We start from the raw sequence: 23,163 nt of genomic DNA, 5'->3' as shown, positions 1-23,163 counted from the left end.
CAACAAATCCAATCAGCGTCTAATCTCTAAAATCTACAAGATACTGCGAAACCTCAACAACAAAAAGACAAATAACCCAATTAAAAAATGGACAAAGGATATAAACAGGCACTTCACCAAAGAAGATATTCAGGCAGCTAACAGACACATGAAGAAATGCTCACGATCATTAGCCATTAGAGAAATGCAGACCAAAACTACAATGAGATATCATCTCAACCCAACAAGGCTAGCACTAATCCAGAAAACACAAAATAATAAATGCTGGAGAGGTTGTGGAGACACTGGAACACTGATACACTGTTGGTGGGAGTGTAAAATGGTACAACCACTTTGGAAATAGATTTGGTGCTTCCTTAAAAAGCTAGAAATAGAAGTACCATGGGATCCAGCTCCCCCGCTCCTTGGAATATATCCTAGAGAAGTAAGAGCCATCACACAAATAGATATATGCACACCCATGTTCATTGAAGCACTGTTCACAATAGCAAAAAGATGGAAACAACCTAGGTGCCCATCAACGGACGAATGGATAAACAAATTATGGTATATCCACACAATGGAATGTTATGCAATGATAAAGAAAAATCATGAAGCTGTGAAACATAGTATAACATGGTGGAAGCTGGAACTTATTATGCTGAGTGAATTTAGTCAGTCACAGAAGGACAAATACTGTATAAGACCATTATTATAAGAACTCAAAAAAAGGTTTAAACATAGAAGAAAACATTCTTTGATGGTTACAGGTGTGGGAGGGAGGGTGAGGGTTATTCACTAACTAGATAGCAGACAAGAATCATCTTCGGCAAAGGGAAGGGCAGCACACACTACAGGAGAAGTCAGCACAACTGGACTAAACAAAAGCTAAGCAGTTTCCTGAATACAAACAAATACTTAGAGAGACAGAGTAGCAGGGATAGGTGGTCTGGGGACCATGCTTTCAGGGGACATCTAGGTCAATTGGAATAACAAAGCTTTTTAAGAAAATGTTCTGCATCCTACTTTGGTGAGTGTTGTCTGGGGTTTTAAAAGCTTGCAAGCAGCCATCTAAGACGCATCAATTGGTCCCAACCACTTGGAGTAAAGGAGAACGAAGAATACCAAAGACACAAGGAAAGTATTAGCTCAAGAGACAGAATGGGGCACATAAACCAGAGACTTCAGCAGCCTGAGACCAGAAGAACTAGATGGTGCCCGGCTACCACCAATGACTGCCCTGACAGGGAACACAACAGAGAGTCCCTGATGGAGCAGTAGAAGGATGGGGTGCAGAACTCAAATTCTAGTAAGAAGACCAGACTTAATGGTCTGACTGAGACTGGAGGTGCCCTGGAAAGCATGGCCCCTGGACTCTCTATCAACCCAGAACTAAAACAATTTTCAAGGCCAACTCTTCAGACAGGGATTGGACTGGACTGTGGGACATAAAGTGATACTCGTGAAGACTGTGCCTCTCTTAGTGAAGTAGATACAAGAGACCAAAGGGGCAGCTTCTGTCCAGAGGTGAGATGTGAAGGCAGAGAGAGTTAGGAGCTGGTTGAATGGTCATGGGGAATCAGGGGTGGAAAGGAGGAGTGTGCTGTTGCAGAATGGGGTGAGCAACTAGGGTCTCATAACAATGTATGTATAAAATTTTTGTATGGGAGACTAACTTGAAATGTAAACTTCATTTAATTACAACAATAAAAAATAAATAAAAAAAAAAGATCTCCATTTGCTGGGTGGTAGGGGGCACCTCCATTTCCATTAGCTTAGATGTGCTGTAAAGGCAGCATTTGTGGTTGTTAGTTGCTGTCAAGTTCGTCACCAACTTATGGTGACCCCATACAATAGAACAAAATGCTGTACGGTCCTCTGCAGGCCTTTCATCCTAGTCTTCCCTAGTCTGAAATCTCTGCTGAAACCTCTTCAACATCAGAGCAATACACAAGCCTCCACCGACAGATAGGTGGTGGCTGTGCATGTGTTGCATTGGCTGGGAGTCAAACCTGGGTCTTCTGCATTGAAGGTGAGAACTCTAGTACTAAATCACCATAGCCCCCATCTTTGAGCTTTAGGAAAACAGAAAACACTCTCTACAGAAATCCTTGCATGCAAATATTATGTCCATGCACTTTTTTTCATGCTGCAAAGGCGGCACCTGAATTTGAAAAAGGAGGGATTTTTATGACATGTGACATGTTTGCTTGATTCTTACTTGTTTGCACTCTCAGAGTTGGTGGTGTATCCCAAACAAATATGCGTGACAATTTAACTCATTAAGACATTTTTTTTGTTTGTTGGTTGTGTAATTATAAAGTTAAACTTTGCCGTTCAGGTACATGAGATTGATGACATCTGTGGATTTGGACTTTTTGGTTATAGTGACAACGGTGGTGTGCTGGTTTTGGTGTGGTGTGTGTCCATAACATTTAATAATAATAGTGATACTGATAATAAAAATGATACCATTATTGAGTGTTTATTATGCATCAGGCTCTATTCTAAGGATTTTTCCATTCATTAAATCACCTAATCCTCACCAATCTCAATGAAGTATGCATTAGTGTCCCATTTTACAAAGGAGAAAACATATGCTAAAAGAGATCCAAGATTATCCAGTTTTTAAGAAGCAGATTCAAGTTAAGTTCTAATTAAATGCATGAAAAGAAGATCAGAAGGTACTTAATACACACATAATACGCACCAGATTGTGTTCTGGGTTCTTAGTTCTAATGAACAATAGTAAGTCTCAGCTTCATTGGGGTTATATTTTACTCATGAGGACAGACAATAAACCAATAAACATACACAATACAATGTCCATCAGTACTAGGTACTCTAAAGAAAATAACTGGGGAAGAAGGAAGAGGATAGAGATATTTCCCATACGGTGATCAGGGAAGTCTGTCTGAGGAGGTGTCTTAGGCTGGGTTCTCTAGAGAAGCAAAACCACTGAAGTATATATATATATATGTATATATATACATATATATATACACACACATATATACACACATATATATACACATATATATACACACACACACATATATATACACACACATATATATATAGAGAGAAAGAGATTTATATCAAGGAAATGGCTCATGTGGTTGTAAAGGCTGGAAATTCTCAAGTCCATGGGTCAGGTTGCAGGCTTCCTCCTGACACATGTAGCTGCAGGGCTGACTAACCCAAGATTTGCAGGTAAGCTGCTAGCTCATGTCCCAAGAACCAGAGGTTAGATGCAGGATCCGTAGAGAGAAAAGTCAGTTAGCTTTGCCAGAAAGTCCACATATACCGATGTAGACCTCACATCCAAGGCAAATCCCTTTTAACTGATTGGGTGCTCATAGCAGATCTCATCATGGAGGTGATTACGTTATATTAGATCTCATTATGGAGGTGATTACTTCATTACATAGCTGCCAAACTACATTGTAACTGCAAACCACTGAGAATCATGGCCCAGCCAAGTTGACACACAACCTAAATCATCACAGGAGATGACATTTAACCAGAGATTACAACGAGGTGGAGGAGTGAGTAAGGGCGATTTCTAGGGCATTCCTGTGACAGTCCTTCCACAGTACATTTCACCTCGGTCCTAGAACAAGGAGCCCTAGTGGCGCAGTGGTTAAGTGCGTGGCTGCTAACAGAAATATCGGCAGTCAGAACCCGCCAGCTGCTCTGCAGAAGAAAGATGTGGCAGTCTGCTTGCCTATGGGGACAGTTCTACTCTGTTCTATAGGGTAGCTATGAGTTAGAATCAGCTCAAGAACAATAGATAGCCCTAGAACAGTATGGCCCATTGGTTGGCTGTATTTAAGAGGAATTTGTAGCATTTTCCTGTGGAAAGAGAGAGAACTAAGGAGCCTGACCAGGTTCAAATTCTAGATCTTTCTTCCCTAATTTATTTGGACTGCGTACATTTATGTCTAAGGTTTAGTTTCCTCATCTGTAAAATCTGGATAATAATTCTTATCTTCTAGGGTTAATGATAATTGCACATGTAAAGTCCCCTTTGCAGCCCCTGGAACATCATACAAATGTGCAGTGATTATGTAATAAATGATTGTTATTATAATTAATTTTATGATTTGTGTCTTATGGGGCGGGGGGACATGAAGAAGTTCCATTGGGTGTTTTGTGGTCAAAGTGGGGGAGAGACAATGTGGCACAGAAAATCACTATCCACCTTCACAGACGAATAGGGAGTATAGTCAGGATGGAAACAGATCCAGGAAGTAAGCTGAAAGAAAACCTGGACGATGATAAAGTGGGTTTTCAAATCACTTTAAGTACAAGAATGAGAATTCAAGAAGTGATTTGAGAGCAAGGCTGCCAGGGGTTTATTTATTTATTTAAATTTAAGATTATGAAGCATCTCATAGTATGCATATAACTACGGGGGTTTACAGAGTAGCATGGAGAGGGAGAGGAGCCCTTGTGGTGCAGTGGTTAAGAGCTCAGGCTGCTAATCAAAAGGTCAGCAGTTCGAATCCACCAGCCGCTCCTTGTAAACCCTGTGGGGTAGTTCTACCCTGTCCTATAGGGTTGCTATGGGTCAGAATCCACTTGACAGGAATGGGTTATGAAGAGGGAGGGAGAATGATGTATGTGAAATTTCCTGCTTTTTACAAAGGCCCACAAGCCCTGCTTCCACAGTCATGCCTCTGTTATTTAAAATTACGATACCTGGAGTTAGGTTGGCCCGATGCCTGATAATCAAAAAATCTGGGTCTAGTCCAAGTTTGCATTCTGACTTACTGTATCAACTAATCACTTCATCTCTTTGCCTTTAGGTAGAGGAGAAAAAAATCTCTCCACCTTGCTCATCTCACAGAGATTCTTTTAGACTGAAAAAACAGAAAAGAAAAAACTTCTTTCAAACGCCTCTTGGGTGATGTAACTTACTGTTAAATGTGGTAGCATAATGTAGTCAAGAAACAAACCTCTTTAAATCATATTCATTATCTTGCAGGCAATGAATTAGATCTATAGCAGTCTGGTTTGGCAACAGCTTTCTCTTGAGGAGGGGGTAGCAAAAAACTATTTGTTCAGTGGTTTGGCTTGGTTCAGTGGCAAGCACATGGACTTGAGATTGGTGCTCAGCTGCGTTCCAATTTTTTAACTCAGCTAAATTTTAACTCTGTCACCTTGTCTAGGACACCTATTCTCTCAGAGCCTAGGTTTCTAGATCTATAAAATAAAGACAACAATATCTTATAAGTTATGAGGATTACGTGCATGTAAACTTCTATAACATTCTGTGCCAGTTTATGGATTACACAACCCTGGGGGCAAAATAAAATAAAACAAATTTGATTTATTTTTAGTTTTTGCTTGAAGACTGAGGCCCAGCATTGTCTGGAGGCTCCTAGGTTCTTGTTGATTTGGGGGCATACTGGGACAAAGCTAGAAGGTTTATTTCAGGATGTCTTTTCAAACCAGTGCCAGACTAGACAGGCAGAGGGTTAATGGAAATGACTCACTGGATTTCCTCCAGCATGAGGTGTTATGCCTCTTCTGTGAGATCCTCTATGGGGGAGGCATGGGGACTAATTCTTGGTCTGAATCCCAGGGGCAGTTGCAGTGGGTATGGTATGCTCCAGAACTGTTCCAAGATGACCAGGTGATCAAACAACTTACAGTTTCACAGTGGCTATTGCTGGACAGGAGCCCTGTTGGCGAAGTGGTTAAAAGCTCAGGCTGCTAACCAAAAGGTGGGCAGTTCGAATCCACCAGCTGCTATTTGGAAACCCTAAGGGGCAGCTCTACTCTGTCCTATAGGGTCGCTATGAGTCAGAATCCATCCAAGGGCACACAACAACATTGCAGGGCAAGGTGCAGATGGAGAACAATTAGTTCCCTTTAGTCTCATTTAAGGTGTCTGGGTGGCACAAGTGGTTTGTGCTCGATTACTAACATAAAGATTGGCAGTTCAAACTCACCCACTCAGCAGTGCTGCAGAAGAAAAGCCTGGCAATCTGCTTCCGTAAAGATTACAGCCAAGAAAACCCTATGCAGCACAGTTCTACTCTGCAACATGTGGTGGCCCCATGAGTTGGAATCAACTCGATGGCAACTTTTGTTTGTTTAGTCTCCTTTACAGCAACTTCTATCTATCCCTTTCCAATACATCTTTGTTTGTGGGAGTTTACTGTGAGTCTTTGGGGTATCCCTAAAATTCATTTTTCAATCAACAGAAAGGAAGAAACAGCCTGTCTTTATCACTATCTAGGTCAGTTCTTTCTGAACAAACAGGCTGCAAATCCCAATGGCTTCTCAGAGCTGTCTCGGATCCTTCCATCCTTCATTATCCTATTCCCATGGTAACCCTCAGGAAGAGAGCTGAGGGACAGTTAGCCATGAGAGGCTATTTTTAGATCCGGCCAGATGCTTTGATAAGTCTGTTTGGGGGAGGGGTGTGGGAAATCTAAGCAAATGTAGGAGATGTTTTTTTCAAAGAAAATACCATTTTAAAATTCATATAATAAAATTGAAAATGACCTTGAGAAATCATCTGACAAAGCTCTGCTTTTAGGAGGACATACTTCCAAACCATGCCAATAATTGTGTGTTAAAATATTTTTAAGAATATTTTACTTAATATCCTGTTCTAATATATCACCATATTTCATACCACAGAATTGCCCCACATGCAATCTCAGTCCCCAGACCAGGGTATCTGAGAATGAGGCTCAGTCTGATGGCTCAAGTTATGGACTACACAACCCTGGGGGCACCATTCAACTAGACTGTGCTGCTACTGGCACTCCCTAAGTTTGTGCCGTGTGCATCTTGTGCAACCATATGCATTGATTCTGCCCCACTTACCGTTTCAAAATGTAAACCTGATTCTGCGCATCCCCTCTACCCTCCTTAAAAGCCTTCAGCTATTTCCTATTCTCTTATGTTAAAGGCCTCTTAGGTTAAATCAGAAATTTTCCTATACAAACTTAGATTTTGAGCTTCTATTTAAAATAATCATATCTGACAACGCTGGTATCATATGCCTGTAAACAAGCAATCGTCTGGAGCTGAGTAATGTTTTTCCCTTTTAGACCATGCTCTCCCTGCCTCTTCTTAATATCTCTTTTACTCCTGGCCTGACCCAGCACTTACGATAGCATGACCCTTCCAGGCCTCTGGGTTTTCAACTTAAGCTCTAAACTTTATCAAGAGAAGAAATCCAACTTTAACAAACTTTATATCAGGAAAAAAATATCCTCTTTCTGGGTGAGGTGGAGGTGATTGTATTTACATTTTCATGATTTTAGGCCTTTTTAGTACTCTCTCTACACGTTTATTTCAGCAGAGTGGTCTGATTTCTTTGAATATAAAATGGTGGAGCTTAGTATATTACTTCCAGCACCCTTTTGTCAGTTTATCTTACCGTGGTGGCTTGAATGCTGCTATGAGCTGAAAGCTATGTCACTGGTATTTCAAATACCAGCAGGACCACTCAGAGTAGACAAGTTTCAGTGGAGCTTCCAGACTAAGATAGACTGGAAAGAAAGGTGATCTACTTCTGAAAATTAGCCAACAAAAACCATACGGATTATATCAGAACATTATCTGACATAGTGCTGGAAGATGAACCTCCTAGATTAGAAGGCTCTCGAAATACACAGTGGCTGCAATGACAGACTCGAACATACCAGTGATCATGAAGATGGCACAGGATTCGGTAATGCTTAGTTCTGTTGTACATGGGGCTTCCTTGAGTCAGAGCCAATTCAACAGCAACTAAAAACAACAACAATAGTCTATTCCTTTCTGGTTCTAGTGTTTAGCCTCTGGGAATGGTCTCCAATCAAAGTTCTGGCTTCACAGGAGTTTGAAAGTTGTGTGGTTGTATTTTAACAACTGTAGCCATGTGCAGACTCATGTATCTCTTGATCCCATGATGTAGTTGTATTCTGTTCAGTCTCCTTCAGGTAAGACTGTGATATGGAAGAAGAGGAGCTTTCTTGATGACGCCACTATCTACCTGATCTGGTCCTTTAATGCACTCTAGTAGTGCTGGGCAGAATTTCTCATGAAGGTAGTCACTGATTTCTGATTTAGCAGGAGAGGTGAGAAAGGATTCTCACACAGGGCAGGCAGTATTTGTCTTCATTTTGAGAGTTGCTTGCCTCTGCTGCAATTTTATCTGTTTCTTTGTTTCCTTCTTATGTCTGGTTTTGATCCACCACCCACTTTTGTGTTTATTATTTTTGTGTGCTCCCTCCGGGCCACTCAATCTTGTATTCCTTGTGGCAGAGCTTTCTCACTGCCTGTTGGACCCCTGCCACTCAACAAAGCACATGTACGTACATTATGCCACTTAAATATCAGAATAATCCTATAAGTCTGTTATTCCTAGGAAACTGGGACTCAAAATATAGTAAAGTTTGGTAAATTGATAAGTAATTAGAATTTTCAGCTAGCTAAATGCTAACCATGAATATTCAGTGGAATATTTTGCTTTCAGTTTGAGCTAAATAAAGTAATTGGACAATGTCCACAAAAATGTAAGAAAAATAACTCAACCTTTCATTATCTCACCACATGGTATCTTACGTGAGACATCGTCAAATTTAAGATGTGCTGTTATTTGATGTGTCACTGAGAAAGGAAAAAAAATAGTATCAACTAAGTTATGTCATTTAAATTATGTGGGTTATTATCCTCATCCCAATTACAGATGTTCTAATGTAAAAAGCTATGTTTTAGAATCAACAAATACAGCACTCATTTAACTTTTATTACATGACTTTAATGTATAGGACATTTACCGAAACTTGTTAATTGTCTTAAAACAGTAGGATGTAAGATAGTAAATTCAAACATATTTACTCTATAATGTTTTCCCTCCAGCAACCATCCACTGAGCTAGAATTTGACCGTGTAGTGATTTATACCACTTGCCTTCGTGTGGTACGGACAACATTTGAAAGATGTGAACTGGTGAGAAAGATCTTCCAAAATCATCGAGTAAAATTTGAAGAGAAAAACATAGCTCTGAATGGTGACTATGGAAAAGAGTTAGATGAACGATGCCGACGGGTTTCTGAAGCTCCATCCCTCCCTGTCGTGTTTATCGATGGCCATTATCTTGGGGTAAGTACTCTGCTAAGGAAAATCTGCTTCATTTTCGTTGAACTCAATCACTGTTGATAAAAATCAATAAGTCAATGAAAAGGTAACCTGCGACATAACTACCAGGACACTTCTGCTTTTTGGAGCTTAAACCAAAGGGATTGAGACAGTTATTTATATCCCAAACAATATACTGCAACAGTGAACCCCGAAGAAGCATGGTGAGATAAAGTCAGCATGCAGTTGCCTTTGAATACCAACACATCATTTTTTAAATTTTCTGTTGACCTAGTTTTTGCATTTTGAAGCTTGGCTAGTGGGATAAAAACTTTTTTTTTTTTTTTTTTTCGTGCAGGAAAGGAAAATGGAATGTTTATAAGATACAAAACCCGTTGCCATCAAGTAGATTTCAACTCATAGCTCTACATGACAGAGTAGAACTGCCCCATATGGTTTCCAAGGAGTGGCTGGTGGATTTGAACTGTCAACCTTTTGATTAGCAGCCAAGCTCTTAACCACTGCACCACCAAGGCTCCATAAGATATGTATTTGTGAATTCTCTTACACCTCATTATCTAACACTCAGTTTCCTACCTAATGAACTTAAGATGACAGTCCTGAAATGAAATCAATAAGAATGAGGGCTTGGAGCTAGAATTTTATCTATTTACTGTTTAAAATTATTTTTGATCTTGGTGATGCTGCAGTATGAGACACAAATTCAGTAGGCAGAGAGAACTCCCAGGACAGCAACAAAATATACCAGCTTCATTTCTCTTTGAGTAACACTAATAGCATAATTAACTTTGGTTTTGTCTCTGAACATGCTCAATCTAGTAAGAAGACCAAAGAGAGAATCTGGGAGTATGCTCTTTGGAAAGGCTTATGGCAAGGAGCCAAGGGGCACCAGTGGTTGAGGGAGTAGGTTGATTGCATGATCAGTTATCACAGAACAAAGAGGGACTGTCACACAGCAGACAGATACATGAATCTTGGTTTTGTTTAGCATCTGGTCTTAACCTTCAGCTTTCAGGGAAGGTTTGAAAATTTCAGAGCAAGAGATGCTGATGGATTGTTAGAGGCGAACTGTGTTCTGCTATCCTGTCTAGAGCCATGGCCGTAAGAGGCAGCCTGTCATCTTATGGAAAGATAAATACGGAGAAGCCATGATTCAATTGAGATGATGCTATGCAATCTCACTCATAATCAGAGCTGGGCACAGATCAAATTCTCAAGTAGAGGAATTTTTATTTAAGGTATTAACCTCTTATCAGTATATTTCAACATATACCCCTAGGTCCTAGAAAACTACAACAGTGGCAGTAATGATAATGATAAAAAATGATAATAGTAGTTATGATAATAATGCTATGGATTCAATGGTGTTGCCCAAAAACTTACGTTGAAGTTCTAACCCCTGGAACATGTGAATATGACCTTGTTTAGAAATAGGGTCTTTGAAGATGTTATCAGTTAATTTAACATGAGGTCATAGCAGAGTTGAGTGGGTCCTAATTCAATCTGAGTGGCATTCTTATAAAAGAAAAGAAACACAGAGAGACAGATGGAGGGGAGGCAGAGAGGAGACACGAGAGATAGACAGAGGGGAGACAGCGATGTGATGTCGGAGGCATGCTGCAAGACAAAAATGTCTAGGGTTACCAAAAAAGTTACTAAAAGCTGGGAGAAAAAAGAAAGGATCTTGCCTTAGAGTCTTTAGAGAGAACAAGACATTGTGAACACCCTGAATTTGAACTACTGGCCTCCAGAAATAAGGGACAATGCATTTTTCTTCTTATAAGCTGCCCACTTAGTGGAACTTTGTTATAGCAGCCCTATGAGTCTAATACAGATTAATAATAATAATAATTATATATCTCAGTCTCAGCCTTACAAGTGTCATTTCATTTAATCCTTAGGATAGCTTTAAAAAATGGCTCTCTTGTATGACATAGTGGAGTAAGATAGCTTTGCTTCAAATTCCTGATACTTAGCATGCAGTTCTGGGTAATTTATAAATCACTCTGTCCCTTGGTTTCCTCATGTGTAAAATGAGAATAATAATAGAACTTATAGGCTGATTGTGAGAATTTTATGAGATAAGAACCAGTATCCAGAACAAAGTATGTTTTCAATAATATTGTTATCCCTGTTTTACAAGGGAGGATATTAATTGTCTTGCTCAGTATCATATAGCTGATTAAGTGGCAGAGCCAGGACCCAAACTTAAGTCTGAATGACAACCCAAACCCTTGATTTTTAGCACATCATCTTGAGAACAGGTAGTTTGGCTATTTGTTCACTGATCTATTCTAAGCGGAGCCCTGTTGGTACAGTGGTTAAGAGCTTGGCTGCTAACCAAAAGGATGGCAGTTCAAATTACCAACTGCTCCTTGGAAACCCTATGGGGCAGTTCGATTCTGTCCTAGAGGGTACTATGAGTTGGAATTGACTTGATGGCAGTGGGTTTTTGGTTTTTATATTCTCAGCACCTAGAACAGGGCTTGGCACAAAGTAGGTGCTCATGTTCATTAAATACATGAATCATGCTATATTGCCTCTTCATGTTCTCTCCTTTTCTCCCTAGAACATTCTTCCTTTAGAAAAGCATCTGATAAACTCATCCACAACAGTAGGTAAACAACTGATAAGTGTTGAGGGCATTTGTGTTTTAACCTGGGAAAAATTATTCTGACAACAAAAGATATTTCTCATTGTGATATTTCAGTTTCTGTGAAACTGCACAATTTAATAGACTACTGTCTGCTTACACAGGAATAAGTTTGGCCCCACCTGGCATACTGCTCTTGACTATTCCTGTTCCCATCTTGAAGCCAACCTGATTATCTTCTTCCTACTTCTGAGACTAACAGGCCGCAATGCCTTTGCTGCCATTTTTTGTTTGTTTGTCTTAATTTGAGGAATAGAAGGAGAGTGCAAAATGAGGTAGGGGAAAGATTTCTGTCTCAGTTGCTGTTTTTATTTACACATATGTTAGCTTAGGAGAGAAAGGAGCACACAAGTGGTACCTCTTTCCTTCTGTAAGTTGAAGCCAATGCTCCAAATCTGGAGAGAGGCCAGAGACAAAAGATGTTTTTCCTTCTTTTTCTGATAAAAGAATTACTTCAAATCAATAGTCTAAAAGGAGGCACAATCTCCAGAATGAACTATATAACAATTTCCCATTCTACTAGAATAGTCCCTTTATCTAAATTCCAATGCAATGTTGCAAATGGAATACATTGCTAGAATTGTAGATTTTTTCTTCTGCAGTATTCATGCATGTGAAATGGAAGGGCGCCCTCTGCTGTGTTTTGGCACATGGTGAAAATAATCTTTAGGAAGGAAAATAAGTTAGTGTTGGTAATTTCTTTAGCATCTGTGTTGTTTTAACAGTAACAAGAGATTATTTAGTTTAAACTAAATGGATGAGATACATTAAGATGTGTGACTCATTTACACAATACAACTTTGTTTAAGGAAAGAGAGAAAAATAGAGAAACAAACAGAGACTGCAAAGAGTAAGACAGAGATAGGAATAAACAGATGTAGATGGATGCAGATTGGAAACTATGTAGACAAAGATACAGAAAGGCTATGATATTCCGGGTATGAGAGTATTTAGCAGCTCTCTTTTTTACTGCCATCATGCCACCCAAGCCAGGCTGGATGGTGCCAGGGAAGTTTAATAAAATTTATTGAAGTGAAGAAAATTAATTCAATGGGCAAGAAGGCAATAATTAATAAGGATGCTGAGCTCTTTTTTCTAAGGACTCCTTTCCACAGCCTAACTAAAAAGTGAAGTTAGATGCAATGAAACCGTCAAGGGAAAGAAATTATCTTAGAAAACACATCTGCACTGCCTTGGGATATTCCACCAGGAACAAAAAGAAAAAAAAGAAAGAAAGAAAATTAACAAGTCCAGCCTGGAACTTGCTTAGGGCAATAGTCCTGTTGTTCTTCTTCTTTACACAAAATGATTGTGTTCCCAAGGGAGAGTCTCTGATGGAGCAGGAGAAAAGTGGGGTGCAGAACTCAAATTCTAGTAAAAAGACCAGACTTAATGGTCTGACTGAGAGACTGGAGGAACTTCAGAAAGCATGGCTCCTGGACTCTCTGTCAACCCAGAACTAAAACAATTCCCAAGGCCAACTCCTCAAACAAAAATTAGACCGGACTATGGGACATAACATGATACTCGTGAAGGGTGTGCTTCTTAGCTCAAGCAGATACATGAGACTAAATGGGCAGCTTCTGTCTGGAGGTGAGATGAGAAGGCAGAAAGGGTCAGGAGCTGGTTGAATGGACACAGGAAATCATGTGGAAAGGAGGAGTGTGCTGTCACAGTATAGGGAGAGCAGTTAGGGTCACATAACAATGTATGTATAAATTTTTGTATGAGAGACTAACTTGAATTGTAAACCTTCACTTACAGTACAACAATTAAAAAAAAAAAAAGATTGTGTTCCAATAGTTTGGACATAAATTATCTTAGAATTCCCAATAAGAAATAGATTAGAAATAGTGTCTTGATTTTTGGATCAACTGTTAAACTCTACAGTAAAAATTCACAAAACCCACGTAGGAACTGAGCTATAAAACACACAGAATGAACCTGAGTGGGGGCTCTCATAATTCCTGAGAAGAATAGAAGGGCCCCTGATCTAGATAGTTTGTTAAACTAGCTGATACTGAGGTATGACTATATGATTATTCCCCACCTATTTAAAGTACTGTATTTCCACTCTAATATAAGCATAAAGGCAATTTCCTGACCATAGCTATTTCACAGACTAGAAATATAGATTCTAGACATATTGCTAGGGACTACTCACAAAACTGCTGAAATGGGTTATCAAGGAAGCCTCTGCCACAGTCAAGAAGTAGTCAGCTCCAGAAACTCTACTTTTGCAATGATTCATACCGCTGAAATATATAATTTGTTCTCTGCCTTTCTTTCTACATATTTCTTTTCCTAAATAAAATCTTGAGTGAGTGCGTTTGATTTGTGGCTACTAAATATGGAATTGGTGGTTCAGTGATAAAATTCTCACTTTCCATGCAGGAGACCTGGGTTCAATTATTGACCAATGCACTCCATTCACAACCACCACCCACCTGACAGTGGAGTCTTATGAACTGTTATGATGTTCAATGGGTTTCAGCAGAGCTTCCAGATTAAGATGGACTAGGAAGAAAGGCCTGGTGATCTACTTCCAAAAATCAGTCAGTGAAAACCCTATGACTCACAAGTGTCTGAGTTTTATTCTGTTGTTCATGGGGTCACCATGAGTCAGGGCCCTCCTTGACAGCAGCTGACAAGCTAACAATAACAACATCAGCAATGTCACATATGAAAACTTAAGTATAAGGAAATCTGGGGAATATACTTTTTAGTCTTCTAGCCCCTATAGTACAGGGAAACATGCTAGAAGAAGATCGGATTGGTTACTGAGTAAGACAAACAGCAGTATCTGCCAGATACACTCTCTTCATTTTTTTTTTTTTAGTTTATTTTAATAAGTTTCATTGAGGTCTATTTTACATATAATAAACTGTACTCATTTAAATTTTATAACCCAATGTTTTGAGAGACGTGTACATCCATGAATCTACTAACACATTGAAAATATAGCGTATTTCCATAACCCCCAAAAGGTTCCTCATGCCATTTGGCAGTAAATCCCTTACTCCATCCCAGTCTTCTGGCAACCATTGGTATGCTTTTTGTCAATACAGTTTTGTATTCTTGTAAAGTCTTTATTTTTGATATCAGGGTAATTCTGAACTCATATAATAAGCTTGGAGATATTCTCTTCTCTTCAGTTTTCACTTCTGGTTTTATTTCTTTGGGTAAATCCTTATATCTATCTGACATTATTTTCCTTTTACCCGAAGGACTTCCTATACACTACCTATCTGATGAAGATAAAGTCTTTCATGTTTTTTATGTCTGAAAATTTATGTATCTCACCTTTGTTTTTAAAACATACTTCTGCTAGGTATGGAATTCTAGGTTGACAGTTGTTTTTTTTTCTTTAAATACTTTAAAGATGCTGTTTCCGCTTTCTTATCAGTTGCATGATTTCTGATGAGAAATCTGATATTATCCTTATCTTTGTTCTGCATTTAATATGTCTTTCTCCTTCTCTGGCTGACTTTAAGATTTTCTCTTTATCACTGTGTTTGAGGTTTCCTCATGTTTCTTGTGCTTAGGTTCATTGAAATTCTTGGGTCTGTAGGCTTATAGGTTTATAGTTTTTTATCAAATTTGGAAAATTTTCAGCCATTATTTTTATCAAATACTACTTTTATCTTTCCTTCTTCAGGGGCTGTAATTACGTGTATATTATGCCGCTCAAAGTTGTTTCACAGCTCACTGATCTCCGTTCTTTTATTTGATAAATTCTATTTCTCTCTATATTTCAGTTTGGACACTTTCTTTTGCTGTGTATCCTAATTCTCTAATCTTTTGTTTTGCAATATTTAATCTTTTGTTAATCCTATCCAGTGTATTTTGTCAGTGTATTTTTCTCACACTCCATGTCTCTACTTAACATGTTCAGTATTTCTTCTAGCTCTTTGAATATGTTAAATTATAGACTAGAATACAGGTATAATAAATATTTTAATATCCTTGTCTGACAATTCTAATACCTGCGTCAATTCTCAGTTAAGTTGAAATCTACTCGATGGCAATGGGTTTTTAATGGGTATGGGTCATATTTTGCTCGTTATTTGCTTGCCTGGTAATTTTGGATTGGATGTCAGATACTGTGAATTGTACCTTGTTGGGTAAAAATATGTTGGGATGTTTTTTATTCCTAAAAATATTCTTGACCTTTGTCTTAGGATGCAGTTAAGTTACTTGGGAAAACTTTTATACTTTCGAGTTTTGCTTTTAATACTTGTTAGGCAGAGCTAGAGAGTGCTTAGTCTACAGCCAATTATTCCACAGTACTGAGGCAAGATCTTTGTGAGCACGTTGTCTAATGCCCCATGAATTAAGCGGTTTACAGTCTGACTTATGGGAACAGGACAACTCCAGGCCCTGTGTGAACTCCAGATACTATTCCATCTAATTTTTTTGGATAGTCCTTTTGCTGGTCTAGGTAATTTCCTCATATGCAAGTACTTATCAGTACTCTTTGCACATCTCTGGGGCTTTCTGTGCAGCTCTCTCTCCTCCACTACTCTGTGCTGTGAACTGTAGTCACCTTGGTCTCCCAGATTCTCAGATCTGTTTCCTCAACTGAAGGAGTCCTCCAAGATCTGTTTAGGTTCGCCTTTCCTGCAAACAGCCTGGGAAATCTCTCATGATGCAAGCTTGGGAAACCACAGAGCTCACCTCATTTATTTCTTATCCCTCAGTGATTATATTCCTTTGTTGCCTAATGCCCAATCTCATAAAAAACAATCTATTTAAAAAAATATTGTTACTCAAAATGAATCAACAATTGGTTCACTTTCAGGTAATAAATAAAGTGAAATTTTTAGGCTGAATGGCTATGACAATTAGAAATTGCATTTTCTGAATAAAAATGGTTCCTTTCCACAAAGCCAAACCAAACCAAACCAACCAATAAACAAACAAACAAACAAATGAACCCACAGAGTAAATAACATCGATAACAACACCAAAACCTAAAGCCTTAAAAATTAGGAGTATATTTTTTCCCACGTAAAAGAAATGTATAGGAAAGTGCGCAAGGGAGAGTATGAAAGCTCCATGATATCATCTAGGACCACCTTCTATTATATTGTTCTTAGCACCTCCATCCTTAAGTCTCCAAATGATTCAAGATAGCTGCTCAATCTCTTGCCATCATACCTGCATTCCAGGAAGGAAGAGAAAAAGGAAAGACGAAAGAGGGAGAAGTACATCTTAGCTGAGGGGAGCTTTTTAAGGAGTTCTTCCAGAAATCTCACCCAATGACTTCCTCTTGGTTTACTGGCCACCTGTAGTTGCAAAGGATCTGAGAGCTGTGATCTTCTAGATGAACATATTGACATATTGAAAAGATTTTTTTTTCTTAGTATAGATAAAGGTGATCATGGATATTGGGTAGGCAGCTAGTGTCTACCACAGTAAGCAACACTCTTTTTGAGGAGTTCATTGGAATAAGCTCTTCCAGGCTGTTTCTAATTCTTTCCTTGCACATACCAACTCCCTGGTATCTACTCCATTAATAAAGACTGCAGAGATGGTGTGAGGATTTGTTCAAGTGGTCTTGAGTAAACTTAGTAAACTTGAGTAAACTTATGATCTACTGATCATAAGCCATTATTCAAAAGTTAATTGTTTTGCTGGCTTTTGAAATGATTCTGTTTTAAACCTCCTGAAAACATTTACCATATACATGTGAGCAGTAGTATTTAAAGTTTGGGGATATATGCTCCTTTGAAAGTAGCCCAGGTGGCGCAGTGGGTAAGTGCTTGGCTGCTAACCACTTGGCTACTAATTGCTTAGAGGTTTGAACCCACCTAGTGGCCCCATGGGAGAAAGACCTTCCCCCGTAAAGATTATAGCCTAGAAAGCCCTATAGTGCAGTTCTACTCTGTCACATGGGGTCACTATAAGATGAAATCCACTCAACGGCACTAAACAACAACAACACGCTCCTTTGAAAATCTGAGAAAGCTATAGACCTTCTCATTGTACATATATACAATCTTCCTTACAAAGTCAGGGCTTTCTGAGAGTTACTGAGAATTTTTAAAGTTTATCCCTAGGAAACTTACTTCTCATTAAAAGGAGTGCTTTGGATATAATACCTAGAGGAGGTAAGTGGAACGTCATCCAATTTTTAGTTGTCTTTGAAGATTTTATCTCATAATGTGACCCACTTCATCACAAGTACTATCATAGCTAATTTTTTCCAACATTTTATTATGGAATTATTAATTTTAGATCTCTATCCTCTTTTTCATCTTCCTCCCTTTTTGGTCTTTTCCTTGATCATTAACAATTTCATGATAGGTCTGGGTGGGAGGAAAGTCCACTGGACATTCAAATTTATCCCTATTGCCTTGGACCTTATTTGATAATAGACATATTAGGTGTTTAATATATATTAAAAAGCATATATAACATATGAAATTTTAAAATTATTAGCCAAGTATTCATTTTCTCTTAAATGAAACAGAAGACTTATGTATAAAAAAACATATCTTGACCATCTTTTCCTTACAATATGACACCTTGATTTTTTTCTTTCACTTTTTAATATTGAGCCCAATTTTACCTTTATTCAACTCTGAAAGCATTTCATAATGTTAAAATTCCAAAAGTGAGAACTGACTTGCACTTTATTATTAGAATAAAGTTAATAAATTTAACATGTGTGCTGAAGTAAGAAGGGGAGGGAGTGAAGGAGTTAATTTCTTAAATCCTTCTGCTAGCACCTCTCCACTCTCATATCCTTCCAGATCAAGGCCGAGTTGGAGAACAGTGTGATGAATATTAAGATGAGGTCTGTCTTAGTCATCTAGTGCTGCTATGTGGATGGCTTTAACAAAGAAATTTATTCTCTCACAGTCCAGTGGGCTAGAAGTCCAAATTCAGTGCGCCAGCTCCAGGGGAAAGTTTTGTTTCTCTGTCGGCTCTCTGGGAAGGTCCTTGTCATTAATCTTCCCCTGGTCTAAGAGGTTCTCAGGTGCAGCTACCCCAGGTCAAAATGAAGCGCTGCGCTCCCGGCACTGCTTTCCTGTTGGTATGAGGTCCCTATGTCTCTGCTCGCTTCTCTCTTTTATATCTCAAAAGAGATTGGCTTAAAACATTACCTAATCTTGTAGATTGAATCTTGCCTCATTAACATAACTGCCTTTAATCTTGCCTCATTAACATCACAGAGGTAGGATTTACAACACAACAGAAGACAAAATGGTCAAAATGGTGGACAATCACACAATACTGAGAATCGTGGCCTAGCCAAGTTAACACATATTCTTGGGGGACACAATACAATTCATGACAAGGTCCCAGAAGACTTAATTATTAGGTTTGGCAAAGTGAAATGTTACAGATGCACATAGAAGTTTCATACAAAAACAAAGAATCTTAGATTTGAAAAGAAACTTAGATCTTGTCTTGTCTAAAGTTCCTCTTAGTGCAAGATTCCCTCCTACCACATCCCTGAGACAAAGATGAACAGTCTTGGAGCATGTTCAATGATAACAACCTCACTACTGTTCAAGTAAACTTATTTTATTGTTGGACCTGTTAAACACTAGAAAGTTCTTTCTCATGTTGAGGACAAACCTACCTCCAGCTTCCTTCACTCTTTTTTTTTTGTACTTTAGATGAAGGTTTACAGAACAAATAGTTTCTCATTAAACGGTTAGTACACATATCGCCCTACGACAACGGTTAACCCCACAACATGTCAACACTGTCCCTTCTAAATCTTAGGTTCCCTATCACTTGCTTTCCTGTCCCCTCCTGCCTTCTAGTCATTGTCCCTGGACTGCTGTGCCTCATTAGTCCTGTTTTGTTTTATGGGGCTGTCCAGTCCCGGGCTGAATGGTAAACCTCGGGAGTGACTTCACCACTGAGCTAACAGGGTGTCCCGGGGCCATACTCTTGGGGTTTCTCCAGTCTCTGTCAGGCCAGTAAATCTGGTCTTTTTTTTTGTGTTAGAATTTTGTTCTACATCCTTCTCCAGCTCTGTCCAGGACCCTCTGTTGTGATCCCGGTCAGAGCAGTCAGTGGAAGTAGCCGGGCACCACCTAGCTGTAATGGACTCAGTCTGGTGGAGGCCGTGGTAGCTGTGGTCCATTAGTCCTTTGGACTAATCTTTTCCTTGTATCCTGTTCTCTTCATTCTTGCTTGCTCCCGAAGGGACAACTTCCTTCACTCTTCGTTTTAGTTCTTTCCCCTGGAACATTGAAAAAGAAAATTGCTCCCTCATCCTCCTAACTAAAACATTATATACAAAAATTGTTGCTATGTCCTCTTCATATTTCCTTGATTTTTCCTCTTATTTATACATTTTCTGAGCCTCCACATCCTGATCATTCTTTCTAGGACAAACTCTAGTCTTTAAGTGGAGCATACAGAACTACAGCCAGTCTTTCAGATGATTATCTCCTCTAATAATGAAGCCTGTGGTTGTTGTTAGCTGCCAGGAGTTGGTCCCCAAATCACGGCCACCTCTTGCACAATGAAATGAAACACTGCCTGGTCCTGCGCCATAGGGTTTTTATTGCCTAATTTTCAAAAGTAGATTGTCAGGCATTTCTTCCCAGTCTGTTACTCTGGAATCTCCACTGAAACCTGTTCAGCATCATAGCAACATACAAGCCTCCACTGACAAACAGGTGGTTGGTGGCTGTGCATGAGGGACACTGGCCGGGAATCGAACTCAGGTGGCTCACATGGAAGGTGAGAATTCTACCACTGAACCACCATTGCCCCCATCAATAATGGTTTTTAGTAGTGGAGCCTGGATTTACTTTAAATATCTATACCTTGTCATTGATGATATTGAATCTGAGGCCAGTTAAAACACTCATGCAACTTTCATGTGAACTATTTCTCAAGATAAACTCCTTATCACTTGGGTTTTTAGATCCATTTTACTAGGTTGTCACAAAATCCCATTCCCATGCATGTGCCATGACTGGGCAATAATTAAGACCACAAGTAAACAAGTATTTTCTGTGAAATACGCCCCTGATTTTTGATGACTGCAACTCTGTTTTTGCATGCATTCCAGTCTGGTGCCAGTATCATTCCTCAGATCAGGAAGCAAAGAATTCTTTAAAGGTCTCTAACTTCCATCTCCAAAGAAGCATGACTAGGGACTGAAACAAACCTTAGCTGCATGTTACAAGGTTTAGGCTCTATGGTGAAAGTAGTTTTATCAATTAGCTTTTGCTACAAATTATCCTGAAACTTAGTGGTTTAAAAAAATTATTCTGTAAGCTGCAATGTTGGCTGTACTCTGCTTTTGTGGTCTGCTGGTGGCTTGGCTGGAGCTGCATGGTCTGGCATGGCCTCAGTCCCATATCTGGAGACTGACTCCTTATGTTTCCTCCACATGGCCTCTCCAGCAGCCTAACTGGGATATGTTAAATAGTGGTGTCTTAGTTTGCTAGTGCTGCTGTAATAAAAATACCACAAATGAGTGGCTTTAATGAACATAAATTTATTTTCTCACAGTTTAGGAGGCTAGAAGTCCAAATTAAGGGCACTGGTTCTAAGGGAAGGCACTCTGTCTCAGTCTGTTCTGGGGGAAAAATCTTCATCTCTTTCAACTTTTGTTCCTTTGTTCCTTGGAGATCTCCAGGTGACATCTATCTTTCCACCATTTGCATTTGCTTCTCCTGTGCCTAATCTGCTTCCTTTATATCTAAAAAGTGGTTAGGGTTAAGACACACCTTACACCGATGCAGCCTCTGTCTCGGTTATCTAGTACTGCTGTAACAAATACCTCAAATCCATGGCTTTAACAAACAGAAATTTATTTTCTCACAGTTTAAGAGGCTAGAAGTCTGAATTTAGTATGCTGGCTCTTGAGGAAGGCGTTTTCTCTGTTGGCTCTGGGGAAAGTTCCTTCTTCCTTGGCTCCTTGGTGATCTTCATGTGGATGGCGTCTATCCTCTCCCATCTCTCCTTGCTCACTTACTCCTGTAATTTCCTTTGTATCTCAAAAGAGATTGACAGAAGATACATCCTACACTAATCCTGCCTCATTAACATAACAAAGACAACCCATTTCCAAATGAGGTTATGGCCATGGCATAGAGGTTAAGATTTACAACACGTATTTTGAGGGGACATAATTCTATCCATAACATTCCAGGCTTTGCCTGCCTCCCCAAATTCATGTCCTTGCCACGTGCAAAACACATTCACCCCATCACATTATCCCAAAAGTCTTAAATCAACTCCAAGTCCAAAATTTCATCTTCTGAATCATCTAAATCAAATATGGGTGAGACTTTAGGGGTATTCCATCCTGGGGCAAAATTCCTCTTTATCTGTGAATTCGTGAAATCTAGATTACAAGTTATCTGTTTCCAAAATACAATGGTGGAACAAGCACAAGGTAGACATTTCCATTACAAATGGAAGAAATTGGAGGGAAAGAATGGACAGCAGGCACCAAACAAGTCCAAAATCCAGCAGAACAATTTGCGGTAGCTCTCAAGGCTTGGAAATAATTCTCTGTTCTTCGAGACTGTCTGGGCAATGGTTCCACCCTCCAGATTCTGGGTGTTGGCCATGCCCTCTGGATTCTGGGTGAAGGTCCCTTGGCCCTGGGCTTCAGCTTCACCATCCAGGCCTACTGGGACAGCAACTCTGTTCCCTTGACTTTGGGTGGACCCATTGGCCCATTCTGTCTAAGTGGTGACCCCACCCCTCTGCCCAGGCAGGCCCAGTTTTTGTACCCCTTGGCATGGCAGCCCTGCCACCTCAGCTTTGGGCAGTGGCCCCATTCCTTTGGCACTTATTAATGGCAACCCCACACTTTTAAACCTAGGAGGCACTTATTAATGGCAGGCCCACACTTTCAAACCTAGGAGGCTGTGATTCCACCCTTTGAAACCAATGCTGCCCTGCTTCTTGTGCTCCTTCCAACAGTACTCTTGATCTCTGAGCTGCTCCAGGGATGGGCTTTTTCTTTTCTTGGAGGACAACAGATATAGCCCATTTGGCCTCTTTCCTGCCAGTAGAATTCCAAGAGGCAGACAGCTTTCTTTTCTTTCTTCCTCTGTCCCCTTCAGTCTAAGCAGATGGGTTTTCTGCTGTGGTAGTAGGTTAGATTCATCAATAACAAGTTTAATCTCATCAACAGAAGATTGTGCAGCTACATTCTTAGTGAACATTCTAAGACACATGTCCTTAGTTTGTACAATAGAATTTTCCAAACCTTTAAGTTTTAATTTCATTTTTCGCACTTCATTTTTAAGTTCACCTCTTTCCTCTCACATTTTTCTATAAACCACAAGGGGAAACCATGTGGCTCCTTTAAGATCTTGATTAGACATCTCCTCAATCAGATATCCAGATTCATCACTTACAAGTTCTACCATCCACCGAACATTTGAACATAATTGAGACAAGTTCTTTGCCACTACATAAAA

The 23,163-nt window shown here is 39.4% G+C and overlaps 1 protein-coding gene across 1 annotated transcript in view; it reads left to right on the top strand.

Moving 5' to 3' along the window:
* The window catches only part of GRXCR1 (glutaredoxin and cysteine rich domain containing 1), a 168,124-nt gene that overhangs the window by 66,745 nt on the left and 78,216 nt on the right, over positions 1–23,163 (top strand). The window contains exon 2 of the mRNA XM_004384640.2: positions 8,851–9,093. Coding sequence (XP_004384697.1) covers positions 8,851–9,093 — 243 coding nt within the window. The remainder of the gene's footprint in view (positions 1–8,850; positions 9,094–23,163) is intronic.

This window comes from Trichechus manatus, unplaced genomic scaffold (genome assembly GCF_000243295.1).
Source record: "Trichechus manatus latirostris isolate Lorelei unplaced genomic scaffold, TriManLat1.0 scaffold00126, whole genome shotgun sequence".
Classification (NCBI taxonomy): Eukaryota; Metazoa; Chordata; class Mammalia; order Sirenia; family Trichechidae; genus Trichechus; species Trichechus manatus.
This window is presented reverse-complemented; position numbering and strand designations above follow the sequence as displayed.